The sequence below is a fragment of the Suillus plorans genome, assembly GCF_016647745.1.
Source record: "Suillus plorans strain S12 chromosome Unknown HD556scaffold_6, whole genome shotgun sequence".
In the NCBI taxonomy this organism is placed as follows: Eukaryota; Fungi; Basidiomycota; class Agaricomycetes; order Boletales; family Suillaceae; genus Suillus; species Suillus plorans.
Window position 1 is genome coordinate 905,130 of NW_024537390.1, and position 25,163 is coordinate 930,292.

At 47.9% G+C, this 25,163-nt stretch overlaps 6 protein-coding genes across 6 annotated transcripts; 4 read left to right on the top strand and 2 right to left on the bottom strand.

The window, feature by feature from the left end:
• Positions 1-488: 488 nt before the first annotated feature.
• On the top strand, positions 489-2,198 carry HD556DRAFT_809153 (alpha beta-hydrolase). The gene has a single exon (XM_041311693.1). The coding sequence runs from the start codon at positions 593-595 to the stop codon at positions 1,868-1,870; it is 1,278 nt and encodes a 425-aa protein (XP_041165455.1). The 5' UTR covers positions 489-592; the 3' UTR covers positions 1,871-2,198.
• Positions 2,199-5,348: 3,150 nt separating this feature from the next.
• Positions 5,349-7,394, top strand: HD556DRAFT_1336293 (uncharacterized protein). Its single transcript, XM_041301905.1, has 2 exons — positions 5,349-6,839; positions 6,887-7,394. The coding sequence occupies exons 1-2, from the start codon at positions 5,763-5,765 to the stop codon at positions 7,013-7,015; spliced, it is 1,206 nt and encodes a 401-aa protein (XP_041165456.1). The 5' UTR covers positions 5,349-5,762; the 3' UTR covers positions 7,016-7,394.
• Positions 7,395-9,993: 2,599 nt separating this feature from the next.
• On the top strand, positions 9,994-12,150 carry HD556DRAFT_1228413 (uncharacterized protein; the record flags this gene model as incomplete). Its single annotated transcript, XM_041297221.1, has 7 exons — positions 9,994-10,127; positions 10,187-10,255; positions 10,307-10,479; positions 10,530-10,825; positions 10,883-11,179; positions 11,235-11,450; positions 11,500-12,150. 7 exons carry the CDS (start codon positions 9,994-9,996, stop codon positions 12,148-12,150), a joined length of 1,836 nt encoding a protein of 611 aa, XP_041165457.1.
• Positions 12,151-14,917: 2,767 nt separating this feature from the next.
• On the bottom strand, positions 14,918-15,815 carry HD556DRAFT_1429824 (uncharacterized protein; the record flags this gene model as incomplete). Its single annotated transcript, XM_041304853.1, has 2 exons — positions 14,918-15,286; positions 15,381-15,815. 2 exons carry the CDS (start codon positions 15,813-15,815, stop codon positions 14,918-14,920), a joined length of 804 nt encoding a protein of 267 aa, XP_041165458.1.
• Positions 15,816-15,966: 151 nt separating this feature from the next.
• Positions 15,967-21,838, bottom strand: HD556DRAFT_1336358 (DNA mismatch repair protein Msh6). The gene is made up of 30 exons (XM_041301906.1): positions 21,454-21,838; positions 21,114-21,381; positions 20,718-21,067; positions 20,408-20,503; positions 20,346-20,354; positions 20,266-20,289; positions 20,191-20,210; positions 20,123-20,135; positions 19,997-20,071; positions 19,907-19,944; positions 19,836-19,852; positions 19,411-19,778; positions 19,094-19,350; positions 18,916-19,036; positions 18,781-18,853; positions 18,667-18,730; positions 18,462-18,609; positions 18,143-18,290; positions 17,952-18,072; positions 17,861-17,900; positions 17,731-17,805; positions 17,303-17,679; positions 17,236-17,248; positions 17,117-17,187; positions 16,970-17,062; positions 16,873-16,922; positions 16,796-16,821; positions 16,721-16,741; positions 16,522-16,665; positions 15,967-16,472 (listed from the first exon to the last, which is right to left on the bottom strand). Exons 1-30 carry the CDS (start codon positions 21,823-21,825, stop codon positions 16,152-16,154), a joined length of 3,813 nt encoding a protein of 1,270 aa, XP_041165459.1. The 5' UTR covers positions 21,826-21,838; the 3' UTR covers positions 15,967-16,151.
• Positions 21,839-22,490: 652 nt separating this feature from the next.
• HD556DRAFT_1336383 (cytochrome P450) lies at positions 22,491-25,034 on the top strand. Its single transcript, XM_041301907.1, has 14 exons — positions 22,491-22,828; positions 22,881-23,010; positions 23,064-23,108; positions 23,157-23,300; positions 23,350-23,501; positions 23,556-23,671; positions 23,722-23,836; positions 23,894-23,907; positions 23,963-24,152; positions 24,203-24,259; positions 24,316-24,339; positions 24,392-24,521; positions 24,573-24,710; positions 24,771-25,034. Exons 1-14 carry the CDS (start codon positions 22,627-22,629, stop codon positions 24,874-24,876), a joined length of 1,563 nt encoding a protein of 520 aa, XP_041165460.1. The 5' UTR covers positions 22,491-22,626; the 3' UTR covers positions 24,877-25,034.
• Positions 25,035-25,163: the final 129 nt, after the last annotated feature.

Below are 25,163 nucleotides of genomic sequence, written 5' to 3' on the forward strand. Positions count from 1 at the left end.
CTGGACAGCGCCCCCTGCCAGAAATAGAAGATTACAATCAAATTACCCTCGTAACGTATTTCAAGGCGATCATTTCACAGGTTGCATCATTTTTTGCTGCGCAGCAGATAAGAATATGTGACAGGCTAAACATATATCGAGTTCTACATTGCCATGCCAGTGCAACAACCCAAGTTCGTTCGGGTGAGTCGAGTTATATATGGCGTCTCCTGGATATTGATGGCCATATTTCCCAGGCGTACTTACTAAGGCCCTAGGGTACATTGCATGCATGTCGGATTGAACAATCGCATAGGGCATGTGTATGAACATATGACTGACAGCAGTCAGGCTGTAGCTTGCATTTGTCGTGTTTGCGCCCGGGTTCATTAGTTGATCCAACATGACAAGTTCACTTCAGGACAATTACGTACGGAAGAGGACTGATGCCGCTTGTCTAATCTTATCAACGGGGATCTGAATATTGAAGTTCTTGGATCCTGTACATTCAACGAATCACCAAGATTGCAATGTAACGACCCCCTTCCTATTCACTGAACCCTGTGACTGACTGGTGAAAGATTTCTTGGACAGAAATATTCATTCACACGTCATGAACACAATATTAGCGCCAGTCGGGTTACCTGACCTCCCTCCTCAAATTACATCTCGGTACATCACTTTGAGCGACCGCGATAATCTGAATGTCCATATCCTGGAAGCGTTTCCAGATACAAGCAATCATTCGAGCACACCCAACCAGTTGATCCTTCTTCTTCACGGCTTTCCGGAACTTGCTTACTCGTGGCGCAAAGTCTTGGTACCTATCGCCAAGGCTCACCAAGGTTATCATGTTGTTGCCCCTGACTTGCGTGGTTTCGGGCGAACAACGCTGTCAGGATCCGGAGGCGCCAGTCAAGTGCAATACGAGGATACGCTTTCCCCGTATCATATACTCAACATCGCAGATGATGTATGTTCCCTTGTGCGAGCGCTCGGATATTCATCTGTTGCAATGCTCGTGGGGCATGACTTTGGGTCTGTTCTTGCGGGACACTGCATTGTGGCGCATCCGGAGCTATTTGCATCGGTCGTGTTCATGAGCGTACCCTTTGGGGGTGCCAGTGGCCAACTTTGGTCTCAAACGAGTAACGAGGGTGGAGATGACAAAGCGAAGGGACACTCCGTCGTTTCTGACATTGCCACTGCGCTTGCTGCACTCCAACCTCCGCGCAAGCACTATACGGCATACTTTTCTACTCCTTCCGCCAATGCGGACATGCTTGGTAAAGGAGGAAAGGATCTGTACGATTTTCTCGGCAGCTATGTCTACATGAAGAGCGGCAATTGGGATGGAAATGATGCACACCCCCTACCTTCTGCATCTTCACCTTCGCCCAGCGTTAGTGAGCTGACAAGGGATCTTGCTACTCTGCCAGAGTACTATGTCATGCCACTGCACGAAAGCATGCCAGACGTCATCGCTCGTCATGGACGCATGGACGCCCGAATCACATGGCCCAGGGGTGATGAAGTCGCCGAGGGAGTATACGCTGCTGAATTCGGCCGCACTGGTTTTCAGGGCGGGCTTAACTATTATCGGAGCGCACTCTCACCTCCACCCCCTGAGCGTATAGCCCAACTACGTGCTCTAGCTGGGCGACAAGTGGAGGTGCCTGCGGCGTTTATATCAGGGGCTAGGGATTGGGGAGTGTATCAAATTCCAGGTGCTGTGAGGAAGATGCGAGAGGTGGTGTGTAGCAGCGCGGGAGGCATGCAAGACGAGGATTTCGTTTTGATCGAGGGCGCAGGCCATTGGGTGCAACAAGAAGCGCCAGAGATTCTGGTACGGGAGCTTGTGAGGTTTTTAGGAAAGGTGAAGGCTTTGTAGGTGTTGCCGGGGCAAGTTGGGGCAACGAATGGGTGATGATCGCGATCATTCTCTCCTTTCGTTAAAAGACTTGTCGGCGGGGGTAGACTCGGCTGTCGATGGATGTACTACGAGGAATGTAAGTTCAAGCTTTTGTTCAAGTCTGGGATGGCGTTCTGGATGTCACGGCCGTAGCCACGGCCGCAGCGGCCCGCATGTTCCCCGAGCCCGTAGAAGATCGAAAAAAACACCCATCCGGGCCATAGCAACTTGTTCACCGCTGTCCCAAGCGGACATCCTCGGTCAGGATCATCTCCCAGATGTGACTAGACCCTTTGCGTGCTTCACGCAACTTCAAAATGAGACGACCTCGTGGTCACCACAGCCTAGGCTAAGTCTCCTTTCTTCATTTAAACAGGGACCACATGCTGGTGTTCGAGTCACGCTATACAATGGAATGTTGAAGGATTCAAATATGGTTTAAATGCCAGACGCGTTGCCAACTTGCGTTGAGACATTTTTCAATGCCGTAACAGGACAGTACTATGTCCCGGTGACATCGCAAGGTTACAGCGAATTTTTCTTGGAATAAAGCGTTATCCCATATGCACCCAGCAGCTAAAACAGCTCAGCTGTACAAACGTATTCGCGTGATGACCTAGGACGAAATCACTGGCATTATCGCCGCATCATGTGCATCCAGATTCCAACAGCTAGATCAGCATAGCTGTACAAACGCACCTGCACGGCACCCGTGATGTGAGTACGATCCTCTAGCAGCGGAGTCTAGCCTAAGCTGACTAGAAACAGGATTGAAGGCTAAGCAGCGATATCGGAAAAGAGTGTATATCCGGACGATAACTGTACTTGTGCGCTGCAACGTTCAATCCGTTTGTTCATCGTGATCCGCGGATGCCGATCTTTGATCTTTGATATCCACGAGTAGCCTGAGTACTCGACTTATATGTTGAATCTCTCATCGTGAAATCCAAAATTAAAGTTTGACCGTTTTCATCACGTGACCGCGACGGATGTCGACTCAGTCAGTCATCACCTTGGTTGCCAAGCTCTATTCGAGGCCAAAAAAAAGCAAACTTTCAAGAGTAACGGCGTGTCAACGCGTTAGAAATGAACTCGCCAATTGCACAACCAGTGACCCGAGGCTCAATATATTTTGCGCCGCGACGATCTCGGAATGAACGCCAGCGTCAACACTCATATCTGCAATGCCTCGAACTCCAACTTAGACTGACGCGTATAGATGCGGTCTTAAGGCTCGGGAACGGGTCCTTGCTCAGATGCTGATACGTAACCACAAGATGCCCGTCGGCTTACGGGCATTGCGCACGTCAACGCGTCAAAGATCACTTGCATAGCGAGCGCCCCGAGGCCCAACCCGCGACGATCTCGGAATGAACGCCAGCGTCAACGCTAATATTTGCAACGCCTCGAACTCCAATTTAAACTGACGCCTATAGATGCGGTTTTAAGGCTCGGGAACGGGTCCTTGCTCAGACGCTGATACGTAACCACAGGATGACCGTCAGCTCACGGGCATTGCGCAAGTCAACGCGTTAAAGATGAGCGGTCCACTTGCATAGCGAGCGCCCCGAGACCCAACCTTGCGCCGCGACGACCTCGGAGTGAATGCCAGCGTCAGATATACAACATTAATATTTGCAATGCCTCGAACTTGGACTCAAACTGACGCCTACTGGGGCGGTATCCAGACTCAAGAACGAGACCTTGCCCAGTCCGCTTGTACACAGCATCTTACAGTCTCGCCATGACGAGGACGCGAGAAATTCACACCTCCTCCTCCTATTCACAGGAGGCTTCCTTACTCACAACGTTGAACACAAATCACACAACGTTCCCTGCTCTTTCGGACTGTTATACGCTGAAAGCGGACTGCCACCTGCCAAGCCATCACGCTAGACAACAGAAGCGTGGCTGCTCTCGATCCGGTTGAAATTCCAAGCTGGGTTCATGACGCAGTGAACGGCGCTTCGGAAGTTAATGAATAATTGGAGTCTCGTGTGGCAGTCATGCATGATCCGTATGCGGAACAAATGGTGGGAGAGCAGCTAACGTCTTGGAGCACAATGTATCGAGCATGTATTCGCCGTGACGAGAGGCAGACACGTTTGTGTAACAGCTTCCCATGTAATGAATATTTTCGTAAGACAAAGTATGACTGAGTCAGCAGAGTTGTCCCTAGATGTTTTCCGCGGATCTGAATGGCATCAGGTACCCACAGCTGTTGTGATGGCTCCTGAAACTCCCCCGGAGGTTACGAAACAAGGAGAGAGATATCAATCTGGGGAGGAACGCCATCGACCAGTGAGTCATGCTTACACACAGTTGTGTTGTCCGCGGGGGCCTCGAGGATGCTTAAAGTGGAGAATGCTGATCATTTTGAAGGAATGGAGAGCATCGCCGCCGACTTTCAGGTACCTTCGCGCCGAATAAGGCGGGTGGGGATAGAGTACAGATTTACTTAGATAGGGACGATGGTGGAGGTAATGAAAGGACCAAATTGAGATTATCAAGAGGATCGTGATCGGCGTAGGAACCAAAGATTACGGCAGTCGAACCATATGATAATATCCGATATATGTCGTGCTCCACGGAATAGAATTTGACTGTCTTGTTTACATTTTCGGTGTGTCCGGGAGATAGAGTATGGAGATAAAGTATCGAGGATGGACCGCCACATGGGAGAGGATGATATCCGCGGGTAAACGGTCAACACGTGAATACACGGCGCGAAGCAAACGGATCGGTTTACTGTCGCGACTAGGTCAAGGGTGATCGATGGACAGCCCGCTGCAGCTTTGGAAACCACAACCCTGAAGCTCTCAGTGCCACATGGAGAGAGAGGTCGTACCGGTAGTTGGTAGGCCGATGGAGGGAACCGGTGTGATGGCGGCGGATCACGGGAGGGTAAGGCGGGAGTACTGACGAACGTGAAGTGGCACGACTGGAGTAGATTAAGGCATGTGGCTAATGCATGGCAGATCTTTACATGATTGGTTGAGGGGTTTGGGTTAATGACCGGGTCTAATGATGATTCGAGAAAAAGTTTATGAGAAGTTATCAGATGACAGTTAAAGAGCCAAGATCGAAGATAACGAACGATGTGATAAAATAAACTAAATTGGGTTACGAAGATCAACGGATGTCGTTGCTGAAGGGGTTTGGTTCAAAAGATGATCTGCGGTGAGTGTCGCTGAACCGTATCGGTATCACGAAACATTAACACTCCGTTGATTGTCTGATAGTAACCTGTGCCTCTCGGTTACGGAACTCGATCCGAAATTTGAACGCAGATCTTTCTGGCAGGCGGGTACGTAAAGGGCACAAGACGTTGATGATTTTATGTGTTTCGACAAGATTGGGCGTCTATAGGAGTATTAACCGGATACGGTAAACATCGGAGACCGGAGAAGTCTTACCAAATAGGCAATTTTAGTTTAGACGCTCGTCCTATGCGGATCCCAAGACGAACACTTCCTATTATGGATACCGACTTGACGGTGAGGAGGACTACTTTCTGCAACGAACGGAGAATTCAGGCGTATTAGACCGCTACTGCCGGGAATATGATTCAATTGGTAAGATTCCGGTCTATATAAATTATAAATTTTTGTATTTTATATATACATGAAATTCCGTCACGGCGAGGGCTTGTTGCCCAGAATGTATTGACAGTTTTCACACAAGATACTTCCATTCGGTCGTGCCTCTGCAACGAGTTCGATCCAGATTTTAGATCTGGGCGCCCTGCATACGCTCCTCCGTTCTTGATGTCAAATGTGATCTCATTCCTCCCTCTTCTTTCAAACTTCATTCTTATACCCCACCCAACTTCCTCACTCTCTCTCTCTTCAAAACACCCAACTTCCCTCTCATGTCGTTGGATCATTATCCAATCCTCACAGACAGACGTTTTCAACACTCGGACAGGCAGTCTTACCAGTTACATGATTTACCTCCTCCTCACTGGAACTATCAGTCCAGATCACAAAACGAAATCCCTCCAGATTATTCCTCAAATTCTTCTACTACATGGAACGTGAACTTGCTCAATAATTGGTCAAATGATGTCCTACCTTCTTCCTCTCCCTCACCATCATACGGTCTCAATCTCCGCCATCCCGGTTCCGGTCACACTCCCTATCCACAATCAGTTTACACCGAACCATCCCAACGTCATTTACAATCTCCATCTTCATCCGGATCATCCTTTGAACGCCAAGCAATCCAACACCGCTCTCCATCAGCAGCTTCTTCTTTCAAATTCGACGATTCTTCTTCATGGGGTTCAACTCTCTACACAATGGATGATAGAAGTACTCCATCCCATTCCATACCACCCACAGTCATCAGCACATCTCCCTCCGCACGTGCGTCTTCTAGAGCTTCATCATCTAGGTCTCCTCCCGTGAAGCTCGAACAAGATGAAGTTTCAAGCGCCGATTGCTTTGTCATGGAATTCGCTACCTCTGTCCCAGCTGCACAGGACAGTGCCTCATTGGCTCCCCCAACAGAAGTACCCTTGCGCGCAACTCAAGCAAGCAAGGCAATGCGCAAAATGATGGGCGTGTTTCGCCTAAATCCATTCTCAATGCACGAGGGTGGTGGTCAGGCAATGAGCACCTGGATGGGCGAGGATGCAGGTCCATTGGACGAAGAACCTCAGGTTTTCGAGTTTCAACTCGACGTTGGATACCGTGACTCTGATGAGGAACTCGACGAACAACATCCTTCCCATCTTCAGACTCTCGTAGAGGTCCCAGAACCTGGCCCAGATGAAAACACGAGGTGGGCGGAGGGTGACGACTCTGACCTCTCATACCCCTCACATAACAGCTGGGCTACCAACGATCATTCCTACACTTTGCCATCGCTTAGGTCATATCCTCACTCCCCTTCACTCTCTTCTGCTTCATCACGTAAAACGCCCCTGGATATGTCAGCATCAGAGGTACGCTTCCAGCTGATACCAAACCATCGTTTACTAATTGCTTGCAGTATTCTGGCACATATACACTCCATGGCTCTGGCAGCTGCGGTTCTTCAACGGATAACCTTCCGTCACTCTCGTCCATGGCGCGACGTTGGTCCATTCCTGCCAATCTACAGGCACCATTCATGATATAAAGTTGCATTACCATCACGATTAATCAAAGCGCCGAAGCGCTCAAACATTTTCAATCACTGTCGCAGCCTTGACGCACTTTGTCGATGGCCGATCTATCCCATCTAAAGGTTGCCAGAGTGGTTGATCCCAGCTTGTTTTACTTTGCTCCTCACGTCGTTTACTTTACACTGTCGCATTTTTCTTGTTCTTGATCATCCTTATTGTCTTGGGTCGTTCTTCGCTCACGGACAGAACTTCAAATCAAATTTCTGGCAGGTTGGAACGCATGTAATATACTCTGCAAAATCATACGATACCTATGATATGATACACAATTATTGTTCATCTTGTCCCACCGTAATTCAATTGGTACCACCCGAGCTCGGAGTGTGTTTGACATGCTTCACGTCACTTTTTTCGATCATACTAGCAGTATCTCCGCCACCAGCATGGCTAGTTCGCTTCACGACTCAAAACCGATCCTCTCGCCGTGTGGCGAACCCTGATCTATGAAGAAGACAAAAAGGGTCGCGCAAATGCATCATAGAGCCCAGACAATGAGGTGGTGTAAAATTAATTTTCATTCATAAAATTGAAATTATAAATATCTGCATTGCGTATCGTAATGTATGCATGTCGTGTTGTTCATGTCGCCGTCTGTCGTCAAGTCCGTTTGTCCGTGTGTGTACGGCACCACGCGCTCGTGAGAACGACCATTAGGCTTCAAGCTCAAGCTCATACTGCATTTTCAGAAAAGGAACGATCCCAGCGCCAATCATAACAGCGGAGAAGCACACGGACTTACTATGTAACTATGTATCCCTGACTACTTATTCACACAAACATTGACTCGGAAGCATCAACGCGTTTCAAGGCGGTGCACTCATCTAGAACCTGGGGTAGATCGGTCGATGCGGCCGCAATGATTTAGAGAACGACTAATGTTGAACCCTCGTTTTTTAAAAAACTTCTGACCGGTCGACCTAAGGCCCAACGGACATCATAACACTCCCACGAACATTGGTTATTGTTAAGCTATGTAGCACATGATACAATACAACATGAACTGACCGCTGACATAGGGCTACGCCCCACGGGGACAACAAATAAGATTGACACCCGTCAAGGGTCCAAAGTTGCGAAGCCGGCGTGTTCTGCAACGTGGGGCGTAAGCTTGGACTAATTCGTTGTTGAAAGTGATTGCGGTGAGTCTTCAGAGTTGTGTACCGAGCGTCTGGGGCCGAATTATTCAGCGATCTTCTGTCAAGCTTCGATGGAGCGGTATCGCCGCTTGCCGCTGCGTTGAATTCTAGACACCTGCGATAGTTTGATGGTGTGCGTTCGAAGACTGTTTGACGGGTCATACATCCTCATCGAAGCCCATGAAGATCTGGGGTGCCACTGAAATTGAACACAACACGCACTCCGTGATTTCAAGAATGACATGGAAGGCACAGAAAGCCAGAAGTTCAGGGAGAAAAGATGGGATGTCGCAACGCTTCTTAAAGGTACGGAGGCACACCTAAATAGAGTGAAGTCAGTTACAGACAAGCTAAACTGCAATCTGGGGAGGGTATCTACCCACCCCACAGATTCGAGGACTTGCGACGAGGCCAGAGAGGACAAGGACGTTGGGCGTTGCACTCACTCCCCGATAAGCTTCGGCAACTCAACAAGTTACCTTGCATGCCTAACTATCAGCACGATCTTTACGCGAAGTCAGCCAGTTCGTCATGTCGTGTGAACAGTGGCGTAGAACTAGCGGCCCATAGATGTCAATGACATGCGCCCGATTGCTGGTGATTCAGTGCCTCGAAACACTCACGATAATAAAGATACGATCTGCTGTTACAGGCAGGTAGCCGTTAATACAACGGGCGATGATAGAGTCTAGGCCAGCCAAGAGGATCGCAATCATTACCAACGGAGTTGCTTACAGCTGATATATGCCATTCAAAAAAGGGGGCACAAGGAGCCTCAAGGTCGCCTAAGGTCGTTCAACAAAAAAGCTATTCGTGAAACGAATGAAGAGACATACCTCGGTGGCAATTTGTGAGCAATAAAAAGGGTGATGATATTTTGCTGGAATCTGGACAAGGGTGAGTCAAAACATGAGTTACAGTTGATCAAAAAGTGACGAGACCAAGGTTGAAAGAGGATATTTATTTCTAGCACCGACGCGGTCATCGGGCAATATGGACGATCAGTTGGATATTCAAGTCGCAGATTTTCCTAAAGGTAACGGGAATACTGAGCACTCAGCAGTTCCCCCGTCATCGGTTATCTTGCGTTTTTAACGAATTGCCGTAAATGTCTCACTGACTAACTTTTCGCAAGTAATGGTCAAATTGTCGCCTGACATGCCGACAAAAAGGACTGAAAGTCGCAGGCGTGGACTGTTAATAAAGCAACTGTTTAGTTGTAGACGCGCACATAATTTTTTCCCCACACCTCAATACCCTCTAGCCCAGTATCGAGCGCGGGCGCAGTTCTTCTTCATGCTGGTTGCTTCTTGAGAAGCAGGCATTCTTTTGAGATCGATGTCAGGGATTACCCTAAAGTCAGAGTGCTGGGCGTGTTCCCTCTCTTGTATCACGAACTCCGAGGAGTCTTTGTCAACGTGTCTCTACCAGGTGTTGTTCCCATTATGGGAACAAGTCCTTGCAGATGGAAAAAATGTGCTATAAGGTCAGATGCGGTAAAGCGGTTGGAACGAAAGAGGGGCTTATAGTTTTTCCTTGAACAAGGACTCGAGGGCAGAAAAGGGCATGTTCGGGCAATCGGACCGAGAATTCGGCGGAGAATTAAAAAAACCGCCACGCGAGAGCCACGAGAGCCGATGGCCACGAGATCTGTCAAAACAACCACGACCACGCGAGCGAAGCAATCCGAGCTATTGGTAGGTAGTCTTGTCAGCAACATATATCACTTGCAACCTCTTTAAGTACTTCATATCTGCTCCTTATTTTCCGCCATCGCCATCAAGTTCAGCTGGTTCATGCTTGATAACGAAGAATACTCTCATGGACGTCGAAGGAGCGTCGACGTCGGCGGTTTGGCGCTTGCACTCGAAAACCAAGGCTTGGGTCATGGGTGGGGTGGATGGGAAGAAGATGAGCAAGGAGAAACTCGGTAAGCCATAATCTCGTATCTTTTTGATCGGCGAGGTTCTTACTAGTGTTTGATAATAGCTATGCCGAACTACTTAGCGATATGTACAACCACACCCAGACTACCGTCAGCCATCATGTACATGACATGTAATGTCTTTCTCTGTCACACTTGAATCTCTTAACCGATCCCTTCATCAGCTCTCCAATCGTGATACCTGCCCATACGCGAGCCCACCTAATCAAATCTCTCGATAGTTGGCATTTCGAGCCGCAGAACCTACCTGAGGAGGAAGTCCTATTCTGCGCGCAAATTTTGTTTGAAAGTCTGTTCCGAATTGAGCATATGCGAGAGGATATAGGCGTCTCCCTCGGTCAGCATCATTTTATCTCCATGTGACGACGTCTCTTATCACTCCGACAGATGATATCTCCGTGTTCTTGAAACATCTGCAGCCCCTATACTGTGGACATAATAGTTATCATAATTTTCAGCATGCTGTAGATGTGATGCAGGCCTCCCAGGCCTTCCTGTGTGCAGCAGGTGTCGTACCTCCAGTGTCTATATTGTTGGATAATGACAACTGCACATGGAGACCAAACAAGCTCGGGAAGGAACGACGTCTCGCATTCGATCTCAACAACACGTGTCTTTTTGCTCTGTACATTGTTGCCATTGGCCATGATGTGGGTCATCCCGGATTGACAAATATGTTCATGGTATGATTGATCTGCACAGCATCTTGCAAAAAAATACCACCTGACATCCATCTGCAGAAAAATGCCAAGGCGCCGTTATCCGACGTGTATGACAACAAATCAGCTCTTGAACAGATGCACTGTGCCCTCCTCATACAAGCAATGCGGCACCATGGCCTTGGGAAACTCTTGGATCGACCAGACAGCGGTTTTCGGAAAATGCTTGCTGGTATCGTACTGGCTACGGACATGAGTGTCCACTATCAATTCATCAGAGATTTTCAATCACTTGTGGATGGTAGAGAATATTCTTTGGATCGGCGCCGATTACTGCTTTGCCAGGCAATAATTAAGTGTGCTGACATTAGCAATCCTGTTCGTTTTTTTCTTCATATATATTCTATATAATTCTAACTTGCATGCGGTGTAGAGTCGGCCGCCTGGTGTCTCGCATTACTGGGCAAATGCCTTGATGGCTGAGTGGACCTATCAAGCATCACTAGAGAAGCGCTGGAGTTTACCGCCATCCGTCACGCCTTCCGAATGCCCATTAGACCAAGTCCGAGGACAGATATTTTTTATTGGTTCATACGCCAAGCCACTCATGGACCTTGTTGCACAAGCTGTTCCTGGTATTTTGCGTTTTGTTGCTGCCCTTTCACGCGCCTAATATGTCTACTGTTCCAGAAATGGAGATATTCGCTTGTCAGTGCACTGCAAATTTAGCCATGTGGGTGGCCCGCGAAGAAGTTCTGTCCTCCTCATCTGCAGAAGATTCTCCATGCCCTCCTGTAGTCACACCATCCCTTCGTCCTCCTAACGATTTTATCACTTCCTTTCCCCTCACTCTCCCCGCATTCGTTCTTACAGCTGACGAGCCTCTTACCTGCGGCGAGTGGCATTCTACATATCCGCCCTCAGATTCCTCATCATCATCGGATTTTGGTTCTGATGTTCACGTCGATCCCCTAGTGGTATTCCCATCCCTTTCACCCCCTGCATCCCCCGTGCCATCCGTATGCTCGTCTTACGCCCCTGCTCCACGTAGTTCGTCATCAAGTCTCGCAAGCAATACTAGCGATGCTACACAAGCGATGCGAGCCGCTTATTCAGCGAGTGTGCGGAAGAAGAAAAGTTTCCATCACCGGTACTCTTGGAATGTATCCATCAACTCTGGATCGTCCACAGGTGTCTCAAGTCCCCCACCATTACTTGCCACCATTCCAAAAGCTGCACTATTGCTAACTGAGTCCACTGCGTCAAACGGAGCTACTGTCGCGTCAGTCACTGCCGTGGTATCATCCCCCGTAGGTGGTGAGAATAACGGAGGACTGAAGGTGCCATGATCTCCCAACAAGGGTGCCACATGGTCCACGCGGCCACCTCGACTGTTGGCACTACATTTTGCGCAATGCATTTGACATGCGACAATGACATGACTCATGTCGGGTGGAGGCTACCCGGACTCGCCTTGATTCGCGTCATCATTCTTGGGCTACCGAGCAATCGCTGATAAGGGGGAGATAAACAGGTGTTCACTGTGTTAATTCACTTAATTCACCTACGCTTTATCAAGTTTGGGTCTGTTCGTTTACTCTTCGTGCATTCGATCTTCTATTCCCTTTTTGTTGTTTGGCTTACCAGCCCCAGCTTCCTTGATTAATATACTGGCGGCTTATACTACATACCATCATACCAATGAGGCTACAGCGGTTGTCCACTGTACGATATTGTTCATCATAAACTATTGATTGAAGAGCGGGAATGATTTCGGGTTCGCAATATCTCAGTCTCGGAGGGGTCACTGAGTTGAAATAAGTTTTTAATTTTAACGAAGTGACGCGATGTTAGGATTGTGGGCGCGATGGCTCCCCGCAAACACATGGTCAGGAGCAGAAGAAGATTAAGTATATTGAAGCTAAAACGCAAATAAAGCACAGGGAGGTCATTACGCAACATGTGGTAGCGGAATTCAGTAATTTCTTGATCAGAGTACATCTTCATTCACGTAAATTACTTGCATGTAGATTCACACTTGTCCACTAGTAAAATAAAATATTATATTCAAATTACGGAAATGATCACATGCAAAAGGACTCCAAGTCATTGTCCCGTCTTTAGATAAATTCCATCAGCTGCAGGGGCACGCCCCGTCAATGTCGAGAGAACGTACTAGCTAATAGAAGAGGAGACAAATGACTAGCCCACTCCCTTTCAGCGTGCCTTTCTAAACGTGCTTCTGTGGGTCATCTGAGGCCTCCGTGCACTCCACCCAGTCAATCCCCGCTTCCAATGTCAGGAAGTGTACTTCCACGCAGGGATGTGCACCCGGGCCCATCGGCGGACTTGACGCTAGTGTCGTGACTAGGACGGGGTGAGAACCGTCGGAGTGCAACAGGTTTGATAGGACGACAACGTCATGGCTGCCTGCCACTGGCAGATGGACAGCCGAGAGAGACAACTGACAAACAGCGGGATTAGTGATAGATCAGGGCTGCGTTATCAATTTACTGACAGGAGTTGTGCCACTGTGTCTCGTTTCCATTTGTAGCTTACACAGTGGACGTGACATATCGGAATAAAATAAAATCGGTTCCCTCCGCTGAACATTATCCATGAGGATAACCTCGTTAGGAGATCTGTCATCGGGCAACTTGAAGCGGCTAACGAGAGAGCACAACTAGCCCAGTTCAACCACTGAAATATCAGATTACATATCACGGGTTGCATTGTACATACCTTTCTTGTTGCTCAGATCAATCTCATCTTTCGATTTGGCTAGGAACAGCGCTGGTAGAAACAGGTGATCCCAAGGAGGGTACTATTAACCTGTGAGTGGTAAGAAAGTAGCATTAATGCCGCGATGTGGTGAGCAGGCGAACCTTCCTTTCCTACAATTTTAACTGAGACATCTGTCATTACTCAACATTCAATGCCAACGGGAATCAGATTTGTTACCTGTGGAGTGATATTAAGCTTCAGTGTGCCGTATTGCACTCTGCTTCGTTCCGTAATCTGGCCCCCATCCATTATTTCCAGTGCACACCTTTAATTTCCGATGCCAGTGCCATCCGCCATGGTTTGTTCTGACCTTCTGGTGTTGCTGCGTGTCGGAAAGTTTGAAATTCAAACTCAGCGACATTGAGTTCAATACTTGTTAGTCATAACTTCAAGAACCTTGTCCGATATCAGACTTGAATCCGGAGGTTTACCTCAGGGTCATCCATGATGCATGAACATCCTAGCCCGCCACGTTCTTGCCACAGCTCTGTTACGCAAGGACAAACGTACAGAATAATGAATGCGACGCACGCATCTCGTTTTGGTTAAAGACAGGTGTTGTATACCTCATTCGTGGGCGAGTCCTTTTTTACATACGCGGGAAGACTGAGCTCACCAGGAGCCAGGATCTTAACCTACAGGCTTCTGTCGGGGAACTCAAATTATTGAAACGCGTTTGATATGTCGTCACATCGTTTTAAGCCACGTGCAGATCTATATCTTGCTGCCTCTGAGACGCCTATGTGAATGCAATCGCGGGATGGGGCCAGGTTAGCGGGGCTCACCAGCGGTATCCTGTATCATGGCGTCAGAGACACCTGGCAGCACAGCTGCAGGGGCTATTAAAAGATGACTGCGAGGCACAATTACTGGTGACTCGCACAACAATAAATTTGTTACCAAAGTGATGAGACATTCAAGTTGATCGATGTCAATGCACAGTGTCATCGCACGCGATACGAGCACAACAGATGGGCTATCTATCACAACAACAGCACCTTGTGCCACGGGTGGACCGGACCGAGTAGATCCGTAACCGACAAGTACCCTGAATCAGTCTAACTGACGCTTGATTTTTTTCTTGATTCATGTCATCAGATGCAGGCCATTGTGTTGTCATTGTGCTCATTCCAGTACAATCGAGAATGATGATCATCGGTGCAGAACAAGAACACCAGTTATACAACGCTTTGTGATTAACACAGGGATGGTCACAATAAAGCATATATCTAGGAAACGCGTTATCATCACTGGACTCGGATACCCGTCTCACGTTGGGCTCACCACATCATCGCGCAATCTAACAGATGACTGCGTAACCACATAATCCATCTAAGTCCCATACAGTTCAAATTCCCATGGCACTTGGGAGTCTGGGAGAAGATCACTTAACCATATTCTTCGTAAACGACATGTCGCATAAATCTTGATGTACGACAGGTGTGAATATGTCCCACTAGGGACGGGGGTATTTATCGCTGAAAGTGTTACTGGACGATTGATGTCATGACGGCCGCCTTCGCCGTCATCGAGTTGATTCATGCCAGCGAGTGTGCTAAAGTGGGGTATCAAGGACGGAAGGTTAAGCGTAATTGTGGACCAAGCTGTCAAGGGACGAGACGAGGGCTGTGGAAATGAAAGAGGCAGATGAAGGACAGGTTGCGCATTCGGAACAGGAGACATTGCAAGTTTGGGTTCCTTCTGATAAGAAGAAGTCAGTAGATGGGCATATTACACTATGGTCTGCATCGAAGATTGATTCTGAAGAACAGGGGAAATCATAAACGTCATGCACCTGAAATGTTGAACAGCGAACTACACCGCGCCTCCCCGACTTGTCAACGATACCTATGTCGAAAGACCACTCCCTGCCCACGTTTCGGACTTGCAAATGAAGCCATTTATGCTTTAAGCCCAAATCTCTGTCACCGGGATCTGTAATAGGTGGAGACCGGATGAAAGTCATCCGGAGAGTTGGGGACTGGATATGAAGGACAGTCTGATGCAGGCCATATCCAATATTTGGTTCATCACGGTCATCGAGTGCCGGCATCGAGCAGAGAACAGCAGGTGGTGACGGAGGTGGTAGTGAGGACGCATCATTGAGAAAATGGATGAACGAATCTGCGGCGAGAGACTCATCTGTCTGCTGTGAAAACAGGGAAAGAGGTTCGCTACTCGTAGAAGAGAATAGAGAAACGATGTTCGGCTGTACCGTGTTGGTAAACATCCAAGTCAAAGTGTCCGGCACTGCCACTCTTCCATGTTGTCAAGACTGTTGTCCACTTAACCGTCACACCAAAGGCAGTGATACTGAAAGCTTGGACAGCAATTATGTAGACTATGGGAACTTTAGTACTTTAGTACTTAAGCCGGCGGGCTTACGATGCACCGAAAAATTGATTTATATTATGCATGTAGCGATGTCCGTTACAGTGAATGCATAACGAGAAATGACAGTGTCGGTAAGTGAAATGCTGGGTGTCAAGTAATGTACGAGCAGTGTATGCTATTGAGTGGTGGGGGCATAAAGAAAGCAAATATCGAAAACAATGAACAACGCAAACTACACACTGACATACGAACGCACGGCCTGCTTCAGTCCATTGAGCAGTTCTCGTTGCTTGAACGGATCGTCTGGCAGCTTCAAATTACCCATGGCAAGAGATAAAAGATAAGTAAAGTCTGCTTGAGCGACCAAAGGTAGCTTGGATGCCAGCGATTTTTTCTTTCGGTCGTCAACCTTGGCTTTGAATTGTTTCGCGAAATCCTGAGAAACGACTTCGGCGCGTTTGATCACCTCCTCGGGTACGCCTGCGAGCTTGGCTACATGTGTGCCAAAGGACGAAGATGCAACACCATCAACCAACTTGTACAGAAAGACAAGCTGCAGAAATGTTAATCAACCAGCAACCCACGGTATACAGCTTACTTGCCTCGTGTTTTTCGTCGTCAAGCATGGTAGACATGTGCATGTTCCTGATGTTTGGATGATAGGCAAAATCATCGGTGAGTGAACCATAATGTGTTGCAAAGAATGCTAGCGGAAGGGTGCGGGTGGCGATTTCATGGAGGACAGCCTGATGTCGTACAAGGTCATAATCAGAAAACCCATGATATGCAAGTGAGACATACTCCAGCGATTGCCATACCGTCCTGAATAAAGAACCATCAATAGTGAGTCGCGAAGAAAGGGGCGTCGTCTCTTACATAAGTAGAGGTACCTCTTCCCAATTCTCGAATGTGGGTCAGCCGGAAATCCGTTTAAAAAAGGGAAGATAGCATACCATCGAGGATTACCAACGATTTAGGTGTAGCATCCCGCAAGATCTTGCAACTACTCCTCGTTTGTAACTGAGATGCCAAGTTAGGGACATCACTCACCACTCATCTAGTTCAACTTTGAACGTGCTTGAATGGGAAAACATGTTATCATAAGCGCCCATCCGCGTGAGAATAGCATCTATAGGACAGAGTCTGTATTGGCGTCAGTGAATGCATCTTGTTAAAAAGGTAACAACAAATGCTCACCGAGCTGACTTGGCGGGAACGAGCATGCCCAACTGCGCCATGATGACACCTGTGGCTGTCATGCGCATGACCTAAGAAAAACAATGAAAACAAATCACTGGGGCTGTGTAACCACCCACTGTGGATTTTCCACTACGCATCATACGATGTAAGTAATCGCATACCAAAAAGATGATTCTGACTAACCCCATGTTCGGACCTGTCAACAGCGCAATCCTACCGAGATCGCCGCCCAATTTGACATCATTCGCAACGAAGCCCTCCCGCAAGCTCGCTAGTGTTGGATGTCTCAGCTCTTCAAACTCAATAAAGGCAGCATCGCCTTCCACGAACTCAGGCCGACAGCTTGGTTCGCCCATCGCGACAGATGCCTTCGCGAGGCTGAAGAGGCAGTCAAGTTCGGCAAGGACACGTACGGCGCGGAGCCATGTGCCCCGGTCGGTATCGAATTCGGCATACAGACGTCCTCTGAAGGACTTTACCGCCGCTGAGCGGTTCTCGCGTGCTTCCTTGAGACTTCGGATTGTCGGTTGAAGGGAAGGCACGATCCAACGGGTAGCTGCCTGACGTATAACAGTAAGCCATGTTCTCATGGCGCATCCTGATTTACCCACCTTGGTACCGCTGCTTTTGACCCAGTCATTAGGGACTTCTTTCTCGTTCGCCTTCGTCTGGACAAGATAGATCTCCTACCAGAAGATATAACAATGAATATCAGTTATTACGACAAAAGCGAATCCTGACTTTGTTCCCCTGAGCGCTGTGCCACCACGTAAGATTGCGCCTATATCAAACTTATCAGCGCAAACCGCCTTCTCGAGAAGTAAGAACCTACCCAAGCTTTTTCTCAAACTTCTTGAGTTGCGCGTCTAGCGTCTTCTCAAGCTCCTCAATTTCACACATAACTTCATCATACACCTCATCCTTGCCTGCAACAGGGAGCAGCTCATCCGTTTCTAAAATATTATTATTAGTAGCAAGGAACGAACAATAAGAGTGATCTATGAAAGACAAGGCATTACATACCTTTATCCTTAGTAAACCGCGATTCTACATTCTTCAGATTGGGAGTCAGATCTGGTGCTGATCTCAAAAGTCCGAGGATCGTCTTCGAATCGAATGACTCAGAGCTGTCGGCGAGCTTCGCAAGGCCGCGGCTAAGCTTCTTGAAGGCCTAGGAGGCGAAAGGGAGTTAACATCAGAGATTGCACAGATCTTGAGAATGATATATCAAGCAGGGTGGTTCAGAAGGCCAGATACCCACGCATCAAACGCGGTCCACATCTCGATCCATGGATCTGATGCGCCCACGATACAAAATTATTTTGCACGGGAAGATACGTACCGCCAGCACTTTGACAAAATCTTTAACCTTGCAGTTATTTGCGTGAATCCTGGAAATGATCCGCTCCAGATCGGGGAGTCCTTTTGCGAGTTCGGTAAATTCTTGCTCAAAAGTTGCGTGTGAGATGAGGTCCTCCACAGCATTCAAGCTGCGGAAGATTGTATCAGTACTATCACAATCTCTTTAACCTTAAGGAATGCCGTACCGTGCATTAATATCTTTAACTTCCCGCAAAGGAACGCACAGCCAGATCCTAAACAGTCGTTTACCTGCATGGCGATTCAATACCTTCTTGAAGAAATGGAAACGCAAAGCCCACCAAACGGCGTGATGCATCTCCCCAGGAGTTTATGCAACGATCCATCTTCTGTACCTTCATTATTGAGTAGAACCTGCACCATCACATCAATCACTGCCTGGCGGGAAGAGCAATGAATGACGGAATGACACCCACCTCAACGTGGGCAAGCGTCTGCCCATCTAGCACAACATTGGTTCCTCTCTTCATTGGATCATAGACATCAAAGTTCCGCATCGTAAGCAGGTCCTTGTCGATGTTCAGCTGACGGAGATACCTATTTTTAGACCTAGCATTCATGTTCTGCATTATCCTTGGGACATCGGATACTCACCACATCAGCGCGCCTAGAGCCTCCATCGCGGCACGGTAACTCGCCATGTCCCGAATACTCTGTGGGACAGCGCTCGATAACTCGGCGTCCTCATCCATCGTATCTTCCCCTCCAGTATTAGCCTCAGAAAACATACTATTCAGTTCGTTGATCGTCTGCGGGTAAGTAAATCCTTCGACGTCCCGGAGACTGGTCCACAAACAAGATCCGGGGAGGATGGACTTCAGTAGACGCGTCGTTTGCACAGAAAGATTCCCCTATCACAACAGATATAATCATTCTGGAAAGTTGAATAACGTAAAGACGATCAGACCGACCTTGGTGAAGATCACTTCCTTTGGCCGCAGCTGCCTCATCATCGTCTCCAACTTCGTTGTGCATACATCATCCTCAAATGCACTTAGGCTAAACTGGCTTGTGGCACTATCCAGGACGCAGACTCCGAAGCTGCTCATGCCATCCTTCCCGTCTGCAGACTCGCGCAAGGAAATACAATGCCCCGCTTGCTCATCTGTGAGGAGGTCTTCGTCCACAAGCGTGCCGTTTGTGTATACTTTGTTGAGCTCTCTACGGACGATCTTCTCTTTATCTTTTCCGCCAGCACCCTTCTTACCCTTGTCCTTTGCAAGGCGCATCTCAGCACCAAGTGCCGTCTCTGCTTGATCCACACGGCCGACTTTATATCCTGTATCCAAATTTTGCGCTCAACCTGGTAGTGCGGAGAATATCAACATATACATACCCTTTCCGAGGAATTTACTAGCGTGCAGGACTTAATGAGCAATCGATCACAACTGTGAGGAATGGACTCACGCAGCCCAAAAGTTGAAGCTCATTTCAGGTACACCAACCTAACAAGTCGTGCATCAGTGGTCCAAAGGGAAACGAGGCAGCGGAACCCACCATGGACATCTTCACGCGCTGAGTGAGTTTCAAGTCAAACTCCCGGTGCCCGATCCGTGCATCATCTTCATAGAGCTAGGTGTGAGTGAGCACACAGGTTTGAACATTACAATGCCTCTAGCTCACCTCTAGGAATTTTCTACAAGCGGAATGGCCATGAACATCAGTATGAAGGGAACGAACGGGGAACACACCCTTTCTGGAAAAACAAAACCTAGTGGGAAATACACACGTTAGCACGATTCAAATGTAACTGGACTAACACATACAGTGTCGAAGTGATCCTGCTTGATCTGTAGACATAACGAGGGTCAAGGACACCTCCATAAATCATTACATCCCCACGTACCTCCCAAAACTGTGTAAAAACATCGCAAAAGCGTCAAAATAAAAGCAAAAGAACAGCCGCACCTGTGTTTCAAAAGGCGTAAAGTCTGTCCATGATTTCTTCGGGATGTACAGCGTGCGCGGGTCATATCCAGGCTCGCCAGGGCGAACACCATCTTTCTGTGGACTGTATTAGCAATATGAAACTACTGGATGGCACTGGAGAAGAGAAGACGAAGATGAAGTCGCATGTATCCATGCAATCGAAGGAAAAATGGAAGAGTTTTCCGTGTATTTATGCGTTCGAAAATGCTTCCACCCCCAAAAAAATGAGTGAGGCATTGAGAAACACGGTGATGTATCTCCTTGAAACGAAACTATTAGGACGACTCACATCTCGCACATCAACTAAAAATGAAAACGGATCCTCAGTAGCTTTTTTCTCAGTCTTCTTCTCTTGTGTGCGCCGCTCTGCCTTCGTCAAAAACGCAGCGTTTCCTCCCAGTCCACTCACGCTTCCTTTATCACCGCCAGCTTTCCCAGAATTCTTCGGGGACGGACGCTTTGACTTCGCGTATTTCTTTGTGGGGACATCTGACTCCTCACCAGACTGGTCGTCCGAGGCGGCAGACTTAAACGACTTTGAACGCGAAGAGGCGCGTGATGATGAACGCTCAGGTTCTGAATCAGAGTCAGGGACAATAAAGTCGTCGTCATCGGAAGCTCTCGATTTTTTCTTAGATGCTGTTCATGTTCAGATAAATCTGTGGTTGTACATGCAGCTACTCACATTTACCAGGCGACTTGCGGAACTTGGTCAAGCGCGATGAGAATTGCGAGCGCACGTCTGCGTTCTCGTCGTCTTCCTCATCGGAAGTGGGAACCGAGGGTGTAGGCGCGATACGCGGTTTCTTCGCGTGTCCGCGTGAAGGAGAGGACTTGTCATGACATTCGAGGGATGAGGTGCGGTATGTAGCTTGTGTCGTGCTCTTCCCTAAGAGAGCCTCGTCCTCCTCATCGGAGTCGGCTAGAATAAGCTTGCGCTTCGTTAGGCGCGTCTGTACGGCAAGGGAAGTTGAACTGTCAGAAAAAGTCGCACAACACTTTGAAAGTAATTTTAGAACGCTCACATTAGCACTCTTCTTGACCGACGCGTCCTCATCATCTGATAACATGTCGACATCTATAGGAATGGGGTCCGAGGTCGGTGGAGTCTCCATGCCGCTTTCTGCATCGATATCGATATCGGAAGATGGTCTTGAGTCTGGTGTCTTGGGGGTAAATTTTGGTTTTGTTTTAGCAGCCGAGGAAGTCTTTGTCGACCCAGAGGAAGTTTGAGTCCCTGGTAAAGTGGAGCTTTCTCGCGCTGGCGTCGCGCTGGTCGCGTTCTGAATCTTTCCTGCTGCAACTGAACTTGACAGGCCGGGTTTCGCAAAAAAGTTCATGAGGCTTTTCTGCATCATGCTATCGTTAGACTTTTTCTTTGCAGGCGTAGGTGCCATCTTGATTGTTCAGGTTCCTTTGAAATATGATACCAACTTTACTTATTAGGTCGCGTCGGAGCGCGTTTGTACTTGTTTGGTGCTTATGCCAACGGAAATTATTTTGCTGCTCCACTAGTCGCTCATACGATGCATTGCTAGTCTGACAAAAATGACAGTAGTGTTTATTCACTAACGGTTTGAAGTCAATTCCATTCGAAATTTGACTCGCAACCAAAATCACACTCGAAATTCAGGCCTCAGGTATGATCCGGAACTCCATGTCATACCCCAGAATTCACTGATACTGACACGTACAAGAACGACGGTCGTCATTAATTGTTCTACTCATTGAACTTGTCGTTCGTGCACCATCCTTAAAGTTCAGAAATTTCCAACTCTTGTGCTCATGAACACTGTCATCTCTTTTCTTCCTGCCCACTGCCAGCACTTCAAGCAAGGTCCAGCACCAGATCCCCAAGGCGCTTATTGTCGGCCTCTCCATCCTCGTTCTCCCCATCATTACCTATTTCTCTAGTTTCACCGACACACATTATTAACCGCTCGGCGGTGGCCACTACACTAAGCTGAAGCAAACATGTTGTAGAGTCTGGGTCTTTTGAATGCCGTCACGGAGGGTGTGCGGAGTTGGTTCTCAGGAACATTTGAACTTTGTTATTCTGAGGAACCGAGTAAGATCTGAATGATAGTAAGATTCTCCTATCGCTCCGTCGTGGGTCATAATTCATTCTCAGATCAGTACTATATATTCTAGTACAATTCGACCAACGTCCTTTGAAAATCATAGAAACACATCTTACCATGCTCGACGATGGATCCAGACTTTACTTGGCCACATCGGCTTTGGTGCTGGCTATCTTCAGCTGTTACCGAAAATATCGGGACAAGCAATCGGGTCCTCCACTTCCACCTGGTCCTACATCTCTCCCAATACTGGGGAATGTTCTGAGTCTTGATGTCGCTCGGCCTTGGCAGACCTTCAATGCCTGGAGGTCCACATATGGTAAGCACATCGTGACGAGGGTTTGTTCTTGATAGACTCATGTTTTCTACAGGCGACCTCGTGTATGCTCGGCTCCTCAACAAGCCTGTGGTTGTGATTAACTCTGAGGAGGTTGCGAAAGACCTCTTTGAAGGGCGTCCCACCATATATTCGGATAAACCCCAGTCCATTGTTTACGAACAGTAAGTCAGCATGTTGAAGTGCTACTACACAGTGACGACGAAGATGTTGTCAGCTTCGGTGCAGACTCCAACATAGGGCTTATGCCATATGGAGACAGGTAATGGACTGTTCTCTGTTGTGTTGACTAGTGTCTGAAATCCAGCAGGTGGCGCCTTCACCGACGAATCTGTCATCAGGCATTTCGTCAAGCTGAAGCACCCACTTATCACGCTATACAAATGCGTTGCGCCCGCAAAATGTTGTTTAGTATTCTACAGGACCCTAGTGAATATTCAAGACATTTTGAGATGTTGGTGCAACCGTTTGTTCTGGTCCTTGTTGAAGCTGATTTTTATCAGGTTTACCGTTTCCTTTGTACTGTCTTCAGTATATGGTTACGAAACAAAGGCCCAGGATGATCCCATGGTCCCCATCTTGGAAAAATTTGCAGACCGGCTACTCGCAGCCTTGACGCCAGGTGTTACTGTGCTACTCGAAACATTCCCTTTCCGTATGTTCGCACATGCAATGGTGACCTGCCATTAAATCTTAACGGTCATTTTAGTTCTGAAGCTACCCAGTTGGTTTCCTGGTGCCACATTCAAGCGAGCATCACTGGAGTGTCTCAAGGCAGCCCATGATATGACGGAGATACCCTTTCAAATTGTCAAAGAGAGAATGGTGAATCATGACGCCCATAGAGGTACAATGAACTGACGGACCGTACATAGTCTGCCGGCATCATGGTCCCTTGCTTCGTGGCTGATACTTTGAACAGGATGAGGCATTTAAATGATCCCGTCATTACAACTGCAGTCAAGGAGGCTGCTTCTGTAATATTTGCAGGTACCCCAAGCTACAGAACTTTGTCCCCTCGATGCTTATTGTTGTTTGTGTCTTTAGGGGCATCTGAAACGGTGTGTAACGCCCTGATCTGCATGTACCGTGGTGATAATCTTACCCTCGGCCTAGACTACTGCCACATTACGCGTGTTCATTCTTGCTATGGTGCTCAATCCAGAGGTACAAGCCAAAGCCCAAGCAGAGATTGATGAAATTGTCGGCAAAGATAGACTCCCCCATTTCAATGACAGACCAGCGTTGCCTTACATTGACGCTGTTTTGCGTGAAATACTCAGGTGGCAGCCCGTCTTTCCGTTTGGTCCGTTTCACTGTTGCCCTTTGTTTCCCTCCCTCTGATAATATGTTCAGGCATCCCAGGCGCAACAACGACCAGTGACATTTACAAAGGCTACTTCATCCCTAAAGGTTTGTGAATGTAGCATACTGGATGACCGATGGTTGCTGACGACCTGGTTTGTCAGGGGTTGTTTTATTTACAAATGCATGGAAAGTTCTTGCTTCCTTGATACTGAACGTCTCGAAATGATCAAACTTTTAGGGCACTTACACACGATGAAAAGAAGTACCCCAGTCCTGATGAATTCAAGCCGGAAAGATTTCTTCATGAAGATGGGTCCCTCACTAGTGACAGGATGCAATTAGGCTTTGGCTTTGGTCGCCGGATCTGGTGAGCATACATTCATGCAACTTCTTGGCTATGTTAAAAACCACTGGTCAGTATGGGACGATATGTCGCGGATGCGTCACTCTGGATCGCGATGACGAGCTTTCTCGCCATATTCTCAGCTCACAAGGCTCTTGATGAACACGGCATGGACATCCCAGTCATTCCAAAGTTCTCTACAGGTCTCGTCATGTTTGCATAATCTCATTTATCCCCGAGAGTAACTAGTCTGCTGATCTGTTGTTTTTTCAGTCATCCGGAGAAATTTCCCTGCCGCATTGTCCCGCGGTTCCCCGACACATCTTTGAAGACACTGATGCACTTGACTGGGTTAGATCCGCGTGTCGACATCTCCTGAATATTTCACATACGGCAGCAGGGCAATCCCATTCTTGGTTTAAATGTGTTGTATACGGCTCACGGATATAGCTTTCTACTTTGTAAATTGTATCTTACCATTCGAGCATAGGGCAGAAATAGCAGATAAGTTATGTATGACAATCAAAAGTGTGGTCAACCACAGTGCGTGTGTCTAGTCAGGTGATCACCACAGTTTCTAGTTCTCAACGTTCAACCAGTCCAGTGTGTGCACTGTCAAACATTTCTGATAACACGGCAAGTTATAGATCAAGTCGGTCTATGAGG